This window comes from Molothrus ater, chromosome 2, assembly GCF_012460135.2.
Source record: "Molothrus ater isolate BHLD 08-10-18 breed brown headed cowbird chromosome 2, BPBGC_Mater_1.1, whole genome shotgun sequence".
NCBI classification, from domain to species: domain Eukaryota; kingdom Metazoa; phylum Chordata; class Aves; order Passeriformes; family Icteridae; genus Molothrus; species Molothrus ater.
Window position 1 is genome coordinate 38,220,426 of NC_050479.2, and position 20,342 is coordinate 38,240,767.

Sequence of the window (20,342 nt, forward strand, 5' to 3'; positions counted from 1 at the left end):
ACCTGGCATTGAATCCCTTCTCCCAGCAGGATTAAATGGCCTAAATATGGTGTCTAGAACAAGTTAGTCTTTCATTAGTGAATTTGCAGATGACACTAAGCTGGGAGCCGATCTGTTGGAAGGAAGGAGGGCTCTGTAGAGAGACCTGGAATGGTTGGATGGATGGGCAGAGTTCAATAGGATGAAGTTTAATAAGTCCAAGTGCCAAGTCCTGCACTTTGGCCACAATAGCCCCCTACAACATTTCAAGCTGGGGATGATGTGGCTGGACAGTGCTCAGGAGGAAAGGGACCTGGGGGTGTTGGTGACAGCCAGCTGAACATGAGCCAGCAGTGTGCCCAGGTGGCCAAGGAAGCCAGTGGCATCCTGGCCTGTGTCAGGAATAGTGTGGCCAGCAGGAGCAGGGAGGTCATTCTCCCTTGTACTCGGCACTGGTGAGGCCACACCCTGAGTGCTCTGTCCAGTTCTGGCCCTTCAGGTTGGGAAGGACTTTGAGATGCTTGAGCACATCCAGAGGAGGCAACGAGGCTGGAGAGGGGCTTGGAACACAAGGCCTGTGAGGAATGACTGAGGGAGCTGGGGGTGTTTAGCCTGGGGAACAGGAGACTCAGGGGTGACCTTATCACCTCTACAACTTCCTGAAGGTGGCTGTAGCCAGCTGGGGTTGGTCTCTTTCACCAGGCAGCAGCTGACAGAACCAGAGGACACAGTCTTAAGCTGCACCAAGGGAAATACAGGTTGGATATTAGGAAAAGGTTTTTTATGGAAAGAGTGATAAAGTACTGAATGGTCTGCCCAGGGAGGTGGTGGAGTCACCATCCCTGGATGTGTTTAAAAAAAGACTGGTGTGGCACTTGGTGCCATGGTTTAGTTGAGGTGTTAGGGCTGGGTTGGACTCAATCTTGAAGGTCACTTCCAGCCTAGTGATTCTGTGATTCTGTGAAATGAAACCTCCCTGCCAAGGTGATGAAGGGCTTCCATTGTCAGTTTGACACAATCACATGAGTGATACAGGAGAGCAAAGATGACACCCAAACTTAAAAAGGTTTGGGCAAACTTGTTATTTGAGAGCACATTTCTGAGCTCTCACATTGTCCTCAGTGCCTGCGTGACATTGCAGAATCTGGTCAGTGAGGACTGAAAAACCCCATCACAGGTGCCTTTGCAATAGATACCTCTGCAAGTGCAGGGCAGGAGGACCAACAGCTGTGAGAGAACCACATCCATCAGCAATGAGCAGGCACCTCAGGCTGCTCACTGTCTCCTAAAACACATGCAGGGAGAAGCCACTTCATCAATGGAGGAGCTTTACTGTTTAGCTTACATGGCACTACCACTAGCAATATTCTTTAGAAGAGCTGCATTGCAGAAGTGATAATTAAAACTAAATTATACTATAATTCTTCTAACTGAATTTAATAACTCATGCATGGAGAACTGCCTAGGAAAGCATTTACTGCATAACATCCATAATAACTATTTACATTTGAAACAGCTGGAGAGAAGTCCTTGCAATCTTAGCAGTACATTTCAGTGTTTGACCAGAAAGAGAAACAACATAAAAATATCCACACAACAGCACAGTTGTTGTGAGTAATAATACTTGAGTAATAACTTCCCCAAAGAGAGGCTTCACGCAGAGCAGTGACACCAGAGCAGGTCACAAACACTCAGACAGGTGTGAGCATCACTCCCACGCAAGGACACAGGAGCAGAAAGGCAGAGCACCTGCCAGTGACAGCAAGCATGCAGGCAGGAAGGCTGGAGCTCTGGGATGGAGGAGAGGATGAGCAAAGGACACAAAATTGGAACACCAGATGTAGCTGTCCAGGATTGCTACTGCTGTAACACTGGATTAGCCTGTGCTATGTGACACAGTATTGTTACTCATGGCATACATTTCACTTGATTATAATTTCCTGCACTGCACAGCTACCCCTCCTCTGAGCATCTGTCTGTGCTGCAATGCTGCAATTGCAGTCTTTAAAGAGCTTTTAAAACAACTGTGGTTTTGACCAATTGGCATGAAAATGGAGGCCTGAAGCCATGTCCTGGGAGGGGAGGGGGCCAACAAAGTATTAGTGGGGCCCATCACTGGTGTGAAATGCATAAAGTAACCCCTCATCTTTTTGGTGGTGCTGGCAGGGAATCATTTTAACCTTGATGCAATAGCTATCCCAAAATATCTTTTCTGAATAGCCTTACAAAGGCTGCCAGGCAAATCTTTCATAGCTTTAAGTATTACTGGTACTTGCTAGATAACGTAATTCTGCTTTTTCTGGGCCATTCCTAACATACTACAGGCAAGCTGCATGACTGCAGAGGCAGGGGCACAACAAAAGGTTTGCCAAGGCTGACTTCTTCCTTGGCACCAAGTTCCTGGGCCTTCTGGCCTCTCACCTTCACAAAACACACTGATAAAGTAGGTGAAGCTGAGGATATAAGCTAAGATTCAGCTGTCCCTCTGATAAAATAAAAAAAGCCAAGTCTCTCCTTTCAAACAGTCAGACTTTGATTTATGTCTTAATTTGTGCTTCTGCACTTTAGTGAGCTAGGAAGGACTTAATTTGTGCTTTAGTGAGCTAGGAAGGACTTAATGATCACTTCTGACTGAAGATGTTTGTTAAACATCCACATTGCAATCCTTTTAAACTTCTACACAGCTAAATCGGCATCCTATTCTTACCTACGAGATGGAGAGCACACACAGAGCAGGATAAGGCTACACTGAATTTATAGCCTATTTATAGCTTCAGCCAGCAGTTAAAAAGATGTGATGATAGACATTGTAACTCATTTGATTTTTAAAAAATAAATATCATTAGTGACTTAGGATTAAATTCTGCAGTTCTTTCTTGGACAAATCTGCTGAGCTTTCAGATGAGGCACACCACAGCACACAGATGTTGATTAAATCTGAGTTAAACTGGAGGTCTCAAAATGATCCCTTTTGCACCCAGACTAATTCTATACATGGAAGAAAGGAGAGGAAAAAAAACTTTTAAAAAACATAATACCAAATATACAAGAGCCCTCTTAAACATAAACTTGATAAAAAATATGAAATAAATTTTTGTAGTCCAATGCAAAAAAGCCCACTCTCTCCAGCGACATAGAAATTTACCTTATGGTAACCATCTGACATTTCCAGTATGGTTTCAGTAATGTCATCACGAGTCTGAGGACTAATTCAGGCACAGAGCTGCTTTGATTTGCATTAAATTTTTTGATTTGCACACACACTAGTTAAGGAAACACACTCTGTATTTATATTGTGCATCTGTACAGTGAAGCTCATACAAGTCCAGGTTTGTTAAAAATCACAGGGATTAATGGTGGGGTTGGCAGTGCTGGATTAACAGTTGGACTCAATCTTAGAGGTCCTTTCCAGCCTTAATGATTCTAGGATTCTAAATCAATAGAGATTCTTCCATCTAATTTTTTTAATACTGCTTGTATTAGGCTGCAAAGACTGATTTCTGAATACTTATTCCTGTTACAAAACAAATTGCTTCATTATAATATTGCTTGGGCTACTCATTAGTCATTCATTTGAAATTACTTTAAATACACTTTTATTTCCTTCTAGAGAAACACCACATTTTTCACAAGTGGAAGAGAAGCAAGGAGTTTCTTCAGTGGGATACCATTAATCAGAACCTGCATTCTTGTAATTCAGCCATTTAATCAACCCTACCTTGACAAAATCCTCATTGGCTTCTGTAGCTTTACCTGAACAAGAACTTGAAGAATTTATTGCTTAGCAAATATTGTTACAACAGGGGATAGTTATATATCCTACAAAAAAACCCCCAAAATAACAAAAACAACAACAAAACAACAACTACAACAAAACCAGAAAAAACCCCAAAATTCAACAAAACAAAAAACCTAACAGCCCAACAAAAACAAAAAAGTAAGCTGAAGTCTGTAGCCCTGAGAGTGTTCATCCTTGACACAGCCAGCTTCAGTTGGTTCCTCATTTGTGTCTATAGTTACCAGCCCCAAACAGATTGAGTAAGGGCAGCCCCTGCTGTTAAACTTCCAGTTCAGCATATTAGGACCATTACAATCTTAGCTCTATAAAAAGCCACATGGAATTAGTTCAAGATCTTTCCTTGCCATTAGGAAAAAATAGCAGATGGCATTGAGTCCTTCTCCAAACAACTGGCAGAGAAATGGTAGAGGGACCACGGGAGGTAAGACAACACCCCATGGCAAGGCAGGGGGCTCCTCCGTGAAGAGCTTTGAGAGAGTTCAGATGAAAGTTCAGCTTTAGTGACTTCTCTCTGCAGGGAGCAGCAGCTCTCCAAACAGGTGGGATGAATAAGCAGATGAGAAAGAGGTGGCACCAAAGAGAAAAATCTGTCCCTATTTAAAACAGAGAAGAACTGAGATTAATGATGAAATTCAAACTAAAACAATAAGGCAAACAGCTTCAGATTTTGAAAAATTAACTACAGAAGGCTTGAATATATCCTCAAAACTCATTGCTGAGGGAAGCAGAAGTGTGTGACTTTATAATTAAACAGGAACTAATCAGTGTCAAAAAAAAAAAAAGAAATCCGTGGATGAGTTATATTGCCTCTGCTGTCAAGACATGAAAATGAGGGCAAAGGATCTGATTTGCCCATGATTTCATGTAGTCAAAGGCACTTTCCACATCCAGCAGTGCCAGAGGTTGTGCCTCTGTTCCTTCCCTGCCTTCTCTTTGCAGTTGTACCTCTCTAGCCAATCTCTTCATGCAAGTGCATGGCATCTAAATGGTCTTTACCATGACAAGAGACACTTAGAGAAGCTGGGCAAAAAACTCAACAAGGAAATTACTAGTTAAAAAAAACCAAACAACCTGTTAATTCTGGTATTACAGTGTGTGCTTAAATAATACTCCAGGACTCTTCACATAAGAAAAGTGAAGGAAGGTCCTACTCAGCCCACAAAAAAATTTTGACTCACCTGTCCCCTTGTTTTTCTTGCAAGACAGGAAGACATCTTGGTTCAACAGACAACACAGATGGATACAGAAGGTACAGAACACACCTATCATCACATGAATGAGGCTCTTCAGGTTAATCCAGAGCAGCCTAAGTTACAGAGGAAGGTTAGATTATGGAAATAAACATTCATTTTAGAGTCCCATTCCTCACCATCTTGGCATTTGTGATAGGTCCGAGTGATGCAGCACTAGTTTCCCCAACAGCTTTGCTAATGAGCTGTAGTGCGTGCACTGCCAGGGAAGGACAGAGCAGGCATTAAATGCACTATACACAGCTGACAGCAGCCAGGAGCTGATGACAAGGTGGGTGTCCCTCTTCTCAGCATAAATCTTGGAGCATTTCTTCACTCCTTCATGCTCCTGAATATAAAGATCCCCTACATGTCAGGACAATTTAAAATTATTACTTAGAATCTCAGAATGGCTTGGGTTGGAAGAGACACAAAGAGAATCTCGTTCCAACCCCACTGCCATGGGCAGGGACTGGTTTCACTGGACCACACTGCTCAGAGCCCCATCCAACCTGGCCTTGAACACCTCCAGCAGTGGGGCATCCAGAATTTCTCTGGGCAATTTGTTCCAGGTTTCTTATCTAGCAACAGTGAGATTTGCTCCCTTCTTTGAGATGTGTGCCATCTCATTGTACGTGCAAATAAGGTTAAGCCTGATTAACATGAAAGATTGAATCAACTAAAGAAAAAAAAAAAATTTTTTTCAAGCACTGAAACAGGCTGCTCAGTGAAGTGGTTGAGTCACCATCCCTGAGCCAGGCAAGCAGAAGAAGACATCTACCAAGGAGAATGTATGTATTTGTTATTCTAAAAAGAATGAAAACGGTGTGTTTGGTTTGAGGTTCATATTCAGTGTTATCCTACACCTTTCACTGCCCTTATTCAGGAAGGCCACCAGAATTAACTTTGAGTATTAGTGACCTTAAGCTGAGAATTCATTCCACAGCCATAATGAATTGGAAAAAAAAAAAGCCAAACATTGAAGATCATGCTTTATGTTGAAAAGGATCTTTAAAGGTCATCCAGTGTGATCTCTCCTGTGATGAGCAGGGACATCTTGAAATAGATCAGGTTGCTAAGAGCTCTGTCCAACCTGACCTTGAATGTTTCCACGGATGGGGATCAGTCTGTCCCCCAGCATGTATTGGCCTCCAGGGTTGCCCGAACCCAGGTGCAACATCTTTCACTTGGTCTTGTTAAATCTCAGGATATTCCCATGGGCTTACTTCTCGAGCTTGTCCATGTCCCTCTGGATGGCATCGCATCCTTCAGGTGTGTCAACTGCACCACTCAGCTTGGTGACATCTGCAGATTTGCTAGGGTGCACTCAATTCCTTTGTCTATGTCATTAAGAAGATATTAAATAACACTGGTCCCAACGTGGACCTCTGAGGGATTCCACCTGTCACCAACGTCCATCGAGCCATTGACCATTACCCTGTGGATGTGACCATCCAACCAATTCCTTAGCCACAGAACAGTTCACCCATCAAATCCATCTCTCTCCAATTCAAAAAAGTTGGGGATTCTGTCAGGGACCTTACCATAGTCCAGATAAATAACATCTGTAACCCTTCCTTTGTCCACTGATGTAGTCACTCCATCATAGAAGGCCACTGGGTTGATCAGGCAGGACTTGCCCTTGGCAGTCAGCTGTGCTGGCTGTTCTTAAAAAACAATTCTCCACACTCAATCTAGCTCTTGGTGGAGAGGGCAGCCCCACCACCTTGCCTTTCTCCCCTGTCCCTTCTAAACAGCCATTGACAGTTGCATTCCAGTCATGGGATTCATCTCACCGTGTTTCAGTAGTGGCAGCTAGGTCATAGATTTCCAGCAGCACAGTGGCTTCCAACTCCTCCTGTCTGTTTCCAATGCTGTCTGCTTTTGTGTAAAGGCACCTCAGCTGAGCTGTTGGCCTTGTCATCTTCTTAGAGAAACATTCCTTAATTCCTGTGAGATATTTCACTGGTATTTCCCTGTCAGAGATCTCAGCCAAGAACAAATTCACCTTGCAGTTGTTTATACTTCAGTGGACTATGCCAAGACCATGCTGTAGACATTTAGCTGGCTGCTGACAGATGTCCCCAGCAGTAAGAATGAGGAGAATCTGCTGTAGAAGTGTGACTTTGCCATTTTTCATCAGTCATTCACCAGGTCACCCAGGCCCTCCAGCAAATCCTGCAGGAGCCATGAAAGTTTTAATCAATACCGTGAAAGTTTTAATCAAAGATTTGAGGCACACACTGAAAAGATAAGATAATATCTGAATTCCTGTAGTGGAAAAAAACAATGTTCCTTTTCCAGTTTTTGTTTGGTTGGATTTTTTCCATTTCCTTATAAAAATGCAACAATCCCTTTGTGGTTTTGGTTAGTGAAGTGGTTTTGCAGGTACATAGCTATGGTATATTGCTGTCTCTGGCTCCATGAAGATCTCTTTCCTAGGTGCTACCGCGTTAGAGACTGTGTATTATGTGGTACTTGTCAGCACTGAATTTCATTTATCACATTATCACCATTCATAACATGCCAGAGATCCTGCTGGAACTCTGCAGCTTATTTTTCTTTTCACTGTCTTGAATAATTCTGCATTGTCATCACATTATTTTCACTACATTTTAGGTAAACACTCAGCAGCACTGGTTCTTCTGGGTCATTGAAAACTTGACCATTTATGGTCTCCTTACTGTTGAATTATTACAACAAAATATAAAACCCCTTATCCCAACAAAACTCAATTTCTGTAGGGATCTTTAGTGAGTGACCTATGAAAAGCTTGTGGAAAACCACGTACTCTGTAAACTGGAGGACAATTCATGACATGCTTGTAGACACTGCCAACGAACACACAAAACCTTCTTTACAGCACCTCTTATTTATCACCAGCACTGCTGTTCCTCTCAGTTTAACCAGCACTGTCGGACTTGCCCCACTGTTCCCTATATGCCTCCAAGACTCCTTTAGAAATACAACTCACATTTGTACAATTTCCTCTGCTTGGGTATCAAGCCTACTTTTAGATAAAGGCACCACACTTTGGTCTGGAGCTGGTAATACCACTGTGGAGTTCTGAGTAATTGCCATCTTGTCCTGTTCATCTGTGGTTATTGATTTAATTGACAAGAATATAATTTAACTTTTCTGGTGTAACTCTGCTGTCCTTTGGCACAAATCTGGCAGGCTTCTTGCTCCTGATGAGTTTAATGACTGTAACATTTTCATTCCTGTTTATCACAACCTTTTAAAGTTTTGATAGTTCTACATAACTTTTATGCTGTAATTGGTACTATTAACAGCAGAGGAACATTTTAATTTGTTTTAAAATTGAAACACTGTACTGTATAATCCAGTAATAGGAATATAGTTTTACTCTGCCTGTACAAGGAAGAGAATGCTACTGCTGAGTTCAGTGACACAGTCAGGAAAAATACTCCTCCCAGCTTTCCTGATAGCTTAAGAGCACTAAATGGGAAAAAGACCCATACTACTAATTAGGTTTCATATTGCCAGACCTAACACGCCCCTAAACCTATGCAAGCTACACAGTTCACATTAAAATACATACATTCTAAAAATATTTGAAGTTTGCTTTACTTCATCACTTTTGGCAGCCTGCTGCATTTTGTCTTCCACCAATGGTCTAGATGGCAAAATTCCCACAAGTGTTTAGGGAAACAGAAAAGCCAACCAAATAATTCAGAGCTTTGTGGAATGTTGAATTGATAACTGAAAAATGCCCTTTTACACGTAGAACTGAGGGGCTGTATTGCCCTCAGCCTGCCCATTCACAGAAGTCTGGAGAAGTTTTAATTCCATAGGGCTACCCCTTCAGACAACAGTCATTTTCAGTGTTAAACAAGAAATACTTGGAGATTGAGTGTGGAATAACAAGTATTTATAGAAAGTATATAGTAAATATATGTCAACAAAAGCTGCATTTCAGAGTATCAGTGTTGATTCCTCCATGAGTTGTAAACAAGAAATCAAGCCAGGCCTGCATGATTCGTAAATAATTGGTAACACTGTCCCTACAGTTTCCACCCTTGCTACAAGAGACACATTACAGAGTAAGCCAATTCCTCTGCTTTCATTTAACAAATAAACTGTTTATATCCACCATCAGTCCCATTCCAAAGCTTAGGACAGAGCTCTGACAGCAGCACCAGTCTGAGCTGCATTCACCCCTGGTGACAAATACAATAAATATGACAGCAGGAACATGCCTGCTAAAAGGACCACATCTTAAAAAAAGCCATGGCAGTCATTCCAACAGCAGCCTATCTTCATTTCCAATAACAGCTACTCACCTGCCTCAGGACCACTCATTTGCACTGCTTGTAAAGTCAGGCAGGTCTGGAGTCTTTGTGGAATGCAAAGTTTACAATATCAACTTAATACAGTTAATATCATAATACTAGTTTCCAAGTATAAATTAAAAAGTATATTTTAACTATCACATTTCAGAGAAAGAAGCTGGTGAGCATTTTAATGTGGAGACAAGTTTTTCCTGTCTTAGGTGTGACTCCTAGAGACACGCAGCAGCACACACATGGAACAGCTGCCGTGACACAATAGGGTCATTTTTTTAACTTTGCCACTTTTCAGGAGAGTATTACCTAAATTCAAAAGCTTTTTACCCCAAAATGAAAATGCCTATAAATTGAGTTAAAAATCCACATTTCCTCTGCCTCCCCCATTTCTTGCGCCAGCCTTCATCCATTCATTAATTAGCCAGGGGTTATTTCTAGCTTTATGACTTTCAAAGTAGTTTTAAATTTTTTCTGTCCTCTAATGGGATTGAATTTTTTTTGGCAGAGTCTTTGCAAAGAAGGAGAAGGGAGGGCAGAAAGGCAGCAAAGGAATAAATGTATATAAACCTCTCCAATTTTTGATATGTGTAAGGAATACACATCTGGTTCATCTTCAACATCTATGCCATCCATCTGTTTTAAAATAATCAGCTGGAAGATCTTCTGAAAAAAGTGGGATTTTCATTATTTTAATTTTTCATCCTCTTTCAGTCCATACAATATTTCCTATGGTTATGACCTGCAGTGATGATCAGAAAGTTTTTTTCTTAGGACTGAGACTTCCCCACACTGTCTGTGACTCAGGGCAGGGAGGGCACCCAGAGCTCCCCAGCCAGACACTCAGCAGGGCAAGAAGACCTGACCTTTTCCTGGTAGTGGGAGCTTCATGAACTTTTCCCTGTGCTTGGGCTGCTGCCAAGTTGCCACACTCGTAATTTACGCACTAGTTTGCCCACAGTTAGTTGCTGGCTTGGCTCAGCTCCGCTGACGTAAGGCGAGCACAGGGAACGGCATCGTCTGCAAAAACAGAACAAGAGTCTGGAGGAGCCGAGAAAGGTTTGTATGCTTGGGGCTTCAAAGTCTAAGAGGGTTTTTGATTTTGTACTGCACATGTGGAAGTCTTAAGTGTAACGTGGTAAGTGTAAGTTCTTTGAGCGCTGCCTGGTAACGTTACTCTAAATAACTTGCAATCCGACTGGCTGGAGGGGAAAGTTATTCTTTTCAGGTGCACGCCTGTATAAAATACCTCTGGAGCGTGCATCCACCCACAGGAAACTTCCCATGCCCTCTATCACATGAGGTACCCACACAGCTGCCCAGCTAACCTCATCTGATGTGCCTTTGTGCTACCTGCTAACTAATAACAGAAATACCTTTGTCTGAATTTTTGTATTTCAGGTCAGCTCTCTGAGCCAACACAATTCCAGCTCTCTGTTTCGTGCGGAGTGACGGTCACTGCGGTATTTGGGTGCGTTTACCTTGTAGATTCAAATATCACATAAATTTACTATAGTGATGTTCCTAACATTGAGATTTCATTTGTTTCCTAGCATTTGTGTTGCTGGTGTTTATTTTTTTAAATTTAGTTCATGGTAACATGAGAAAATTGCATGAGCTCTAAAGCAGATGTTAATGTATGGTAGAAGTATGATTAAACCTGATCTTGCAAAGAACAGACTGCACATGTGAGCAAATGAAATTGGCTTTTGCCCAAATATTTAAACTAACACAGACTACACTCAGCAACTCTGTGCTGAGATGAAACACATTTCAGCAGAGTTGTGTTTACAGCTGAAGACCCAGTGACACAGCACTGCTCAGTAACCTACTCTTTTTTGGCCACGTAACTGGATATTAAAAGCTCTTTCCAAGAAATTGATTTCAGCAGCTTAAGAGGCACAAAGTTTATTCTTATAGGGGTCTGTTACCTTAAGGTTTATCATCATCTTACAATTTCCCTCTAAGTGTTACCTTGTAATTTTATGTAATATTGTCAAATAGATATAGTTCTGTGAATTCTTCTTTCTTCCTTAGGTTCTGAAGAAATCAAAGTGATTTTCTAAGTTGTGTTCACAACAGCTTAAGACTATTAATGGAGTCAATACTGGTTTAAAAACTCTGAAAGAATTAGATAATCATTTCCCAACAAGATTAATTTGGAAAAAACCTGGCTACTAACATTTAGAAAGAGCCAACATTTTCTAAGAGAACAGATTTTGCTTGCAACATTATCAAACAAAAATTATTTTAGAGATAAATATTTTTTAGTAATATATGGATCAGAAAAATGTCAAAGTAGTGACAAGTGTGGTTTTTTGTAATTCTGTGAGCACAGCAGCAACATGAACATATATTGCATAGAGAATGCAATAATGCAAACACCACTTATTTGCAAACAGCCTCTCAATATTCACTTGTGCCTGTAGCCTTCAGGAGCAGTTTGTCATTTAAAATGACAAATAAAGCTGTGCATTATTAAGGCCTCGACACTAATATACTTGAATTCTTGAATTTATAAGACTAAAACTGTCCTGTAGTTTGCAGCTAAAAAAAGATTTACTTTTAACTCCTATGAAATATGTAATTGAATAATTATGGCAGTAGAATGAACATGCATATATATATATACATATATACACAGTTATAAACCCCTTTCTGTTTAGCAAAGGCTACACCTCTACAAGATATTGGTATAGCATCCAGAAGCTCCAGCCAAAAACCAGAGCCCAGTGTGTCAGGTGACATACAAACATAGAGTGCATAGTGTTTATCCCCCCAAATCACCACCTAGGAGCTCAGGCAACTTATGGGCTTAATGACCACACCAGCAGCAGGGTAACCACTAGTGTGGATTTTAGGCCTCCTGATCATTTTAATGAATTTAGTAAAACCAGCAAGGTTTCTTTATAAATATTTAAGCAGACTCCCATTTTAGGGGAACTCAAAGAACAAAGTGAGGGAAAGCATAACAATTTTTATTTTGAAAATGTAACATGTCTAATCAAGTTAGAGCTCAGTCTGAATAAGTGATAAATAAGGTATACATATATATCAGGATCAGAGATGGAATTTTATTTGCTGCAGGTCCTTAATAGCTGATCAACAAATTTGTATCTATCAAACATGCTTCCAAGCTATTTTCTGGAATTCACTGCCACCCACAGCCAACTGAAATTTTGGCCTGTTGTAGTAAGAGGTTGCTTAAGCAAGGAAAAAAATACAGTGGGATGACTTTCTACCCAAACTAACAGTTTATTATTAAACAAGCCTTCTGGTTTTATACATAGTAGAGTACTGGACAAGGTAAAGTTTTCTCCTGCTTTTTAATTTCAGGATTAAAAAGTTTTTTTATCAGTTTTTTTCACTTAAATAGCACAAATCATTTTTGTAAGGCTACAAGAGCCTTACAAACACCACCAAAACAAACACTCACCCCCAAATCCCCAAATATGAGAATGTATTGCTCTGCAGGTTTCAACATAAAATGTTCAGAAAACTGTGTCTTCAACCAAATGTCTTCTGGCTGTAGCCATCACCAGTTCTGACAGATTGTTCTCTTTTCATTATGTACCCTCCCAATTGCACAAGTCTGAAAATATTTTTCACAGAGATTTCCTAAAGCATTCAAACATGAGCAGATTTTATTCTAGCTTAAGGCATGAAAAGGAGACATTGCTCAAATCCAGAAGCCTACTTTTGATTAAATGAAAAAAACACTGCTGTTGGAAGGAGGCACACTGTGATATGTGGAAAGTGAACATGGATGCACTTCCTCATGTCAGGGAATGCAGTGACTGCACCATTAACTTCAGTCTGTTACCTACCTTCATCTTACCTCAAATCACACATCACAGGGGAAAGCCAGATCTTGTTACTAGCCAGATGGAGGCCCTCTGAAGAAAAAAAAAGGTGCAGAAATCAATTTAAAGCACTTTAAAACACTCTTCTCTTGCAGTACAAAATCACTGCCAAGATGGAACAAATACAGTTTCAGAGGAATTAGAACAGAAATCCTGTCCTTGTGAGTAAACAGAGCAGGAATAAGGAATATATCAGGTATCAGTAGAATTGCAATGGTGTCAATATCATGTGCAAATTAAATCACTCACATAAGTCAGCAGTCACACTGCTCCTTAAAAAATACCTGCAGGCATTGCTAAACATCTTGGCCACTGCTAGAGATTTACCCCTTCCAGTGAGGATATGTAAAACAGCCTCCTGCAGTATGATGCAACTCAAATGATACAACACTTTGCAGTGCCTGTGGCTGGAGAGAGCAAATATGCAGTCTCAAAAATGAGCAGAGTGGACAAATGTTTTTATCATGGATAAAAACACAGCTCACTCCAGCCACTATGTTATGGGGGAAAAGTGAACATGTACAGCCTCTGGCCAGAGCCAGAAGTTATGAACGGTTTGCTCTTTAAATATAGATGTGCCTGTGATATATCTATTTCTGTATCTAATCTAGATCTAACCTATATCTCTAGATCTGATTTTCACACACTCACAGATACATGCATTTCTTTACTGAAGAAAACTCTAGTCAAGCAAAGAATTTCACTGACCTGTCTCTCCAAGCAAATCTATATTAAGTTCTGTTCTTGCTTTTATTGATGCTGGCTGGCATCAATCAATTCCTTCTTAGATTAGGTGCTGCCCTGTACCCTGGGGATGCACAGGGAGAGTTATCCAAAACCCTTAAGGATTCAATCTTCTCACAGCAATGATTTCCTGACTGCCATCTGGGTATTCTGCAGTTCATTGCATTTCAGTGTAATTGGGTGAGCTGTTCTACAGGAAAAGACAGGGAAAAGAAGGCAACTCTATGCAAGGAGACAAAATCAAGAGCACTGACTGCAGCAAATGAAACAGTTTTATCTCTGGAATCATAAGTCCCAAATTTTTTGAAAATAGCAAATTACACAGATAAAAAGTCACAGATATTAAAAGACAGTTATCTTCCTCAGCTATTGCTTCAATTTATAAGAGTAGCTCAATTTTCAGGCTGACTAGAGGTATCAATTCAGTGACATAATTCTAAGCTTCTGCATAAATGATAAAAAAAACACAATGATAAAAATGATAAATGAGAGAGAAGAAAAATTCTGACAGCATTACTACATTCCCAGAAACAGCTTGTACCACCCAGTGGAGTGGAGATGTCCCATCTAATCCCACTTCTTCAATCCATCACTGAAAAAAACTCCAAAAGGCCACCAAAGGCCACCTAAACTACTTACTGTCTTTATCCAGATATATTCCATATGAAGAGAGTGCCTTCAAGATTTTATAACATTATTTCTTCCCTTCTGTTTCAGCTCTCTTGCCATGATTTCTGCACAGCAGCCACCATTTCCCAACAAAATTCAAAGAACAATGGACTGCCAATCCAAGGAAGAAGAAACATGTGAAGAGCAGTACGACTCTGAAAACTGCACTTGCAGCTCTGAGCATGCAGAATCTGAAAGAGGTTTAGTCCAATTTAAATACTGCAATTGCCATGGCATGCTAGCATATCATACTTTGATTTTTGTCAGTCTTCAAATAGCAGATATTATCATGCAACTTTTCCTTTGATATCCCTTTATATCTTTATATACCTTTAATTTCCCCCATTATGTCCCCTTATGCTTGCATATATTATCAGATCAAACCTACAAGAAATACCCCTCTATCTCCATAATTAAGAAATATATTTTAAAAGGTCTCTTGATTTTATTTAGACATCTAAGAATTATTTCTCAGCTAAAATCTCTTACAAAAGAGATGCGTTTATAATATGCATTAATCGGGCTGGCACTGTTAAAGCCATGTTATTACAGATTTTAACAGGCTAAACTGCTCCAACAGCTACTAAGGATTCTAGGCAGGCATCAGTTAAAAATCCCTGCAATCCAGAGCAGAGTAAATTTTCCCCTGGCAGTTAATTCTATGCGTATCCTTGCAACAAAAGTCCAGCCATTCAGAACAGTGTCCTTGTTTTCAGTGAGATCAGATGGAACAGCCTCAGCACAGATCTGAGCCTCCTTGCCATGATGAGACACCCAAGGACAACTGTAGCACTGACTTGCTGAACTACATTGTGTATGCCAACATACAAAGCATCTTACAACCCTCCTTCCGTGGGAGGATGCTTAAAAAACAACCACTAAGAAAGAGTCAGGTTTTCTTCAATGTAGGATGTAGATCCTAATGTAAAAAGCAGCTTGCTGTTCTAGAGCTGCTGGCCTCACAAATGAAATCTTCAGCACAAACACCAAAATACAAGCTACCTTGGTCCTGAAAGTCTTTCAGCTATCATTAGTAGAGTTTTATATTTGAATTGGTAGGTTTTCCTAAAAGGCTCATTTCTCTTTCTAAATTGCTCATGTGAATACCTAGAATGGCAGGAAATGACCATTGCTCCTTTCACCCCCTGGCCACTCAGACTGTCTGGTTTTGGACAGCAACTACTTTTCACTGAAGGGGTGGTCAGGCATTGGAACAGGCTGCTCAGGGATCACCACCCACAGAAGTGCTCAAAAGATCTGTAGATGTGGCATTTGGGGAGGTTTTAGCAATGAACATAGTGCTGGTTTGGTTAATGCCATGATTTAATGATCTTCCAGATCTTTCCCAACCTTAACAATTTGATGATTCAAGACCAATGTCCTGAAAGCTCTTCTAGTCCACGTGCTCACACACTGTTTTTGTAAAATACTTTTTACCGTTTAACAAGTTTCACATACACCCATGAAATTTCAACTTTTCTCTCACAGGCTCACCAGTAACTCTTAAAATACTGCAGAACTGGGTTCCTAGAGTTTCACACTACTTTGATAAGGAGCACTATACATACGTTGGCCACCAGATTGTCATTCAGGAGTCCATAGAACACTTTGGAGCTGTGGTATGGCCAGGGGTAAGTACACAAGACCACATGCAGAAAGCTCACGGGACACAAGAGCAAACCAGCACAGCAGCACACAAATATTAAGGAAGCTTTCTTAGATGACACTTCTGACAATGGAAGTTTCCCTATGCAGAACGAAGTCCTTCAGCAGAAAGCTCTGCCTCTACCCTAAGGCAGAGCTTTCTGCTGAAGGACTTCATTTGCCAGTTCATGCCAAAAGGACTATGGCACCAAAGCATTTGTACATCAAATGTAGGGATTGAAAAAAAAATTTAGTAAGGGAACTTAGGAAGAAACATTCAGCTTCCTCCATGCTTCCAACCAGTCACTGCTGGTAAGTAAGTAATCAGCAGTACTAAAAGGAGGCTGAAAATGAAAACTCTGAGAGATTGAATAAAGGATGTTAAAATTACTAAATATGCTTCTTTTAAAGAAAAGGCTAGAACAGTTTCATTACAGTATGGAAAAATCATACTTGTAAGCAGTTCTTCAGTCTCTGCCTCTCCTACTCTTAGAAACAGAATTTTATGCAGACTAAGAAAACCGCCTTTGAGGGAAGAGAGTCAACTGATAAAGACAAGAAAATCAGGATTTCAAAATTGTTCAGATCCACATTTATTTAAAAAGCTCACAAGAAAATGGCAGACAATTTCAAAACAATAGAGAGAGAGCATATGGGTGGGTGAAACAGGATCTTATTCTGAAATGTCAGATCATCAATTCGCACATTAATCAAGTGTCAGAATGCAGATGGTAAAACTCTCCAAGAAAATTGAGAGGTTGCACAAATTGGACTGGTGATTCATTAGCTGTCAGCTTTCCCAGAGCAGGTAGACAGTGTTGCATTATGAAAAGCACAAGAGTTAAAACAGTAACACAATTCTAAAGAGAAGTAAAAGGGGGAAGACAGTTTCTTTGGCATCAGTTTATCTTGTTAATAAACAGCCCACTTATATTCTGCTGACAAAATCTTTACAAAGGCCTAATATTTTAATACAGTGATCTTTTTGTTTTTTTCCAAAGGTTATACTATTATCAATAAACAAGCATCAAGTTTGTAAATAACCAATTTTCAATATTTTCTTTGCTAAAAAAATTGAAACAAAAAAAAAGTTTTTCAAAAATCTCTGCTGAAGCCTAAAGTTACTGTATGATAGTGATAGTATAGCATAACATACATAATAAACCAGAACATTACTTACATATTGTTAAACTTTGCTGCTCTGACTCTATGTTTCACATCTTAACACTGCCTATCCTTGTGGGTCCCTTCCAACTCAGCTTATGCTATGATTCTGTCTTGAGCTGTCAGAGGACTCATGTAGAAGTGTGTAGTAAATCAGTATCACATAAACTTAAAACTAAAAATAAACTGCTTTAGTTTTTTTTAATAATAAAAAAACTGGATACATCACAATTCTTCCCATCTTACATTTTTGTTACACCCTTCAGTGTTTCTCATTACACTAAAAAAACACAACACCCTTGTATAAAAACATCTAATGAATTTTTGTGCAACTTAGCTCTTACCTTTTATGGATATGTGTTAACCATTTTAGGCACTGGCTTTATCTCAGTATCTGGAAGCAAATCAAGAACAATTCAACCTCAAAGACAAAAAAGTTTTGGAAATTGGTGCTGGAACAGGCTTGCTTTCCATTGTGGCCTGTATCTTAGGTTGGTAAATTTGTATTTCCTTTTCAATTTCTAGTGAACGATGATCTAGCTCTGCCATTGTCACTTTAAGGCAATGAACCAACAGTTGAGGAAACTTTGTCACTGGGGTTTTTTTTGTTTTGGTTTTTTTAAAATTTTTTTGTTGTTGTTGCTTTTTAAAATGAAAATCATTGTAAAATGCTGTTCTGTTAACTAAATTACCCTAGTTATGCAGGAGGCTGGACCAGTTATGTAGATAAAGCTTCTTACATGTTCAACTACATACTATGAATTTTGCCCTGTCTCAAGTGAAAGGATGAGAGGAAACAGCCCTAAGTTGTGCCAGGGAGTTCAGATTTTATATTAGAAACTTTTTTTTTATTTTACAGAAAGGGTGGTTAGATATCCTTAGAGTAAGTTGGCCAGGGAGGTGGTGGAGTCACTGGCTCTGGAAGTAACCAAGAGGCATCTGGATGTGGGACTTGGGGATATGGTTTAGGGGCGATTATGGTAGTGCTGGGTTCATGGTTGGACAGATGATCTTGAAGGTCTCTTCCAACCTTAGTGATTCTGTGAATTAACAAACTCATGTCTTCTTTAGGGGCTCATGTTACAGCTACTGATTTGCCTGAAGTTCTTGAAAATCTCTCATATAATATTTCAAGAAATACACAGAACTTGAATATGCACAAACCTGAAGTGAGAAAACTGGTATGGGGAGAAGGCCTCAATGAAGACTTTCCTGTATCAACTTACCATTATGATTTCATACTGGCAACTGATGTTGTGTACCATCATGGAGCTCTGGACCCCCTGCTAGCAACAATGGTGTACTTTTGTAAGCCAGGAACAGTATTACTATGGGCAAATAAATTCAGATTCAGTACAGACTACGAATTTTTGGAAAAAGTTTGCAATATATTTAACACAACCATTCTAGCAGAATTTCCAGAATCAAATGTCAAGCTGCTTAAAGCCACAGTAAGAAAGAATTAAAGAGAAAACTACTACTGATCTTGATTTAGTGGCAGCACCTCAAAAATTGGAATGCTTTCCAAGATTATGTTGCACCATCTGTGCATTTATGGTTGTAAAGTTGCAGTTGCATCTAAGTTTTGCATTGCAAGTAGAAAAAAACCCAGCAAGGCAAAAGATATAGCAGTTTGTCTCTGGTTGATAAATATGACCTGTTCAAACTGACCAACTCCCCTCCACCTGAAGGAACAGTGTTAGTAAGAAGGTTTTAACAGAAAGCATTGACCTTCTGGGCTACACTGAACCTCTGCTGTTTGTAAACTGCTTTCTTTCAGCAAGTTTTATTTAGGTACTCATCCAGAAACCAATACAAATTTTAGCTTCAGTATTTTTATTCATTATAAAAATCTTTTGAAGTATCAGAGTGAACATGGTGGTATTTTGATCTTCAACTTTGCACATTTATTCTGCTGTGTTTTGTATTTTTACCATTAATAAACATCTATGTATAGCTTTACAATATCTGATCAACATGTAACTGTCTGGCACTTTTATATATGTATCAGCCTGTCCTGATACTCAGCTTCACCAGGATTTCTGAGTTTGCCTGAAATCACTCCAAAATGAAGAGTTTTGAAAATTTACAAGAGTACCTATGCATCAGCAATTCTGAGAAACATTGTAACCATTTGAGAGGTTGAATTTTTCTCAAAAACATTAAATGTAAACTCTTGCAAACAATACAGGTGTCCATTATTTTCATCTAATAAGTAAGATTTCAGCTACTCTTGAAGTAGCTTTAAGGCCTTCATACAATTGAAATTAAGATCAAACATGTTAAAATTCAGTGTGCCATAAAAAATACAGAACTTTTACAGGTTTGCAGTTCAAAGTAACAATTCAGAACATAACATGCATGCAGTAATTCCTTCCAAACTAATTCCAAATCCTTGATGTTGGCAGTTCTGGCACATCCATTGCCAGCAATGGGATGCACAATAAGGAAACTCCCTGATGACAGGAGTTAGGTTAACAGGTATTAAGCCATACCCAGGTGCCCTTACTGATAAATACACACAATTTAATAATCAGCATTCAGTAATGAAAACATGCGTCCGAATAAAAAGTCAAACTTCTCTTTTCCTATCCTGTCCCATATAAAATCATTTTAATTTTACAATTGTTGATTCTCTAGAATACACAATAATCAGGTGGATACATGACAGGAAGCCAATTTGCAGTGAAAGTTGCACAATGAGTCCATCCAAGCAACTTCATTAGCTGAAGAAAAAAAGCACACATTAAAAAAAATGAGTCTTACTCTTTTTAACCTCTAAATCTAAACAAACACTGCACTGATATCAACACTTCACTAAAAATGTCTATAATCAGAAAGACAACAGATAGAGATCTGGTAAGTTTTGACTTCCTCAGTCCTGAAAGGGGGACCCCTCCTCCCCCTTCTATATGATCCACATTCTTTCAACATAATGCACAAGAAT

General features: G+C 39.6%; 2 protein-coding genes across 3 annotated transcripts in view; one reads left to right on the forward strand and one right to left on the reverse strand.

Annotated features, from left to right (window-relative positions):
- Positions 1-10,749: 10,749 nt before the first annotated feature.
- Positions 10,750-18,861, forward strand: METTL21C (methyltransferase 21C, AARS1 lysine). The gene is made up of 5 exons (XM_036380200.2): positions 10,750-10,782; positions 14,636-14,787; positions 16,076-16,218; positions 17,769-17,886; positions 18,467-18,861. The coding sequence occupies exons 2-5, from the start codon at positions 14,646-14,648 to the stop codon at positions 18,859-18,861; spliced, it is 798 nt and encodes a 265-aa protein (XP_036236093.2). The 5' UTR covers positions 10,750-10,782; positions 14,636-14,645.
- Positions 16,801-20,342, reverse strand: part of TPP2 (tripeptidyl peptidase 2) — a 52,541-nt gene continuing 48,999 nt past the window's right edge. For both annotated transcript variants that reach the window (XM_036380188.2, XM_036380180.2), the window contains one exon: positions 16,801-20,121. In XM_036380188.2, coding sequence (XP_036236081.1) covers positions 20,032-20,121 — 90 coding nt within the window. In that variant the 3' untranslated portion in view covers positions 16,801-20,031. The remainder of the gene's footprint in view (positions 20,122-20,342) is intronic.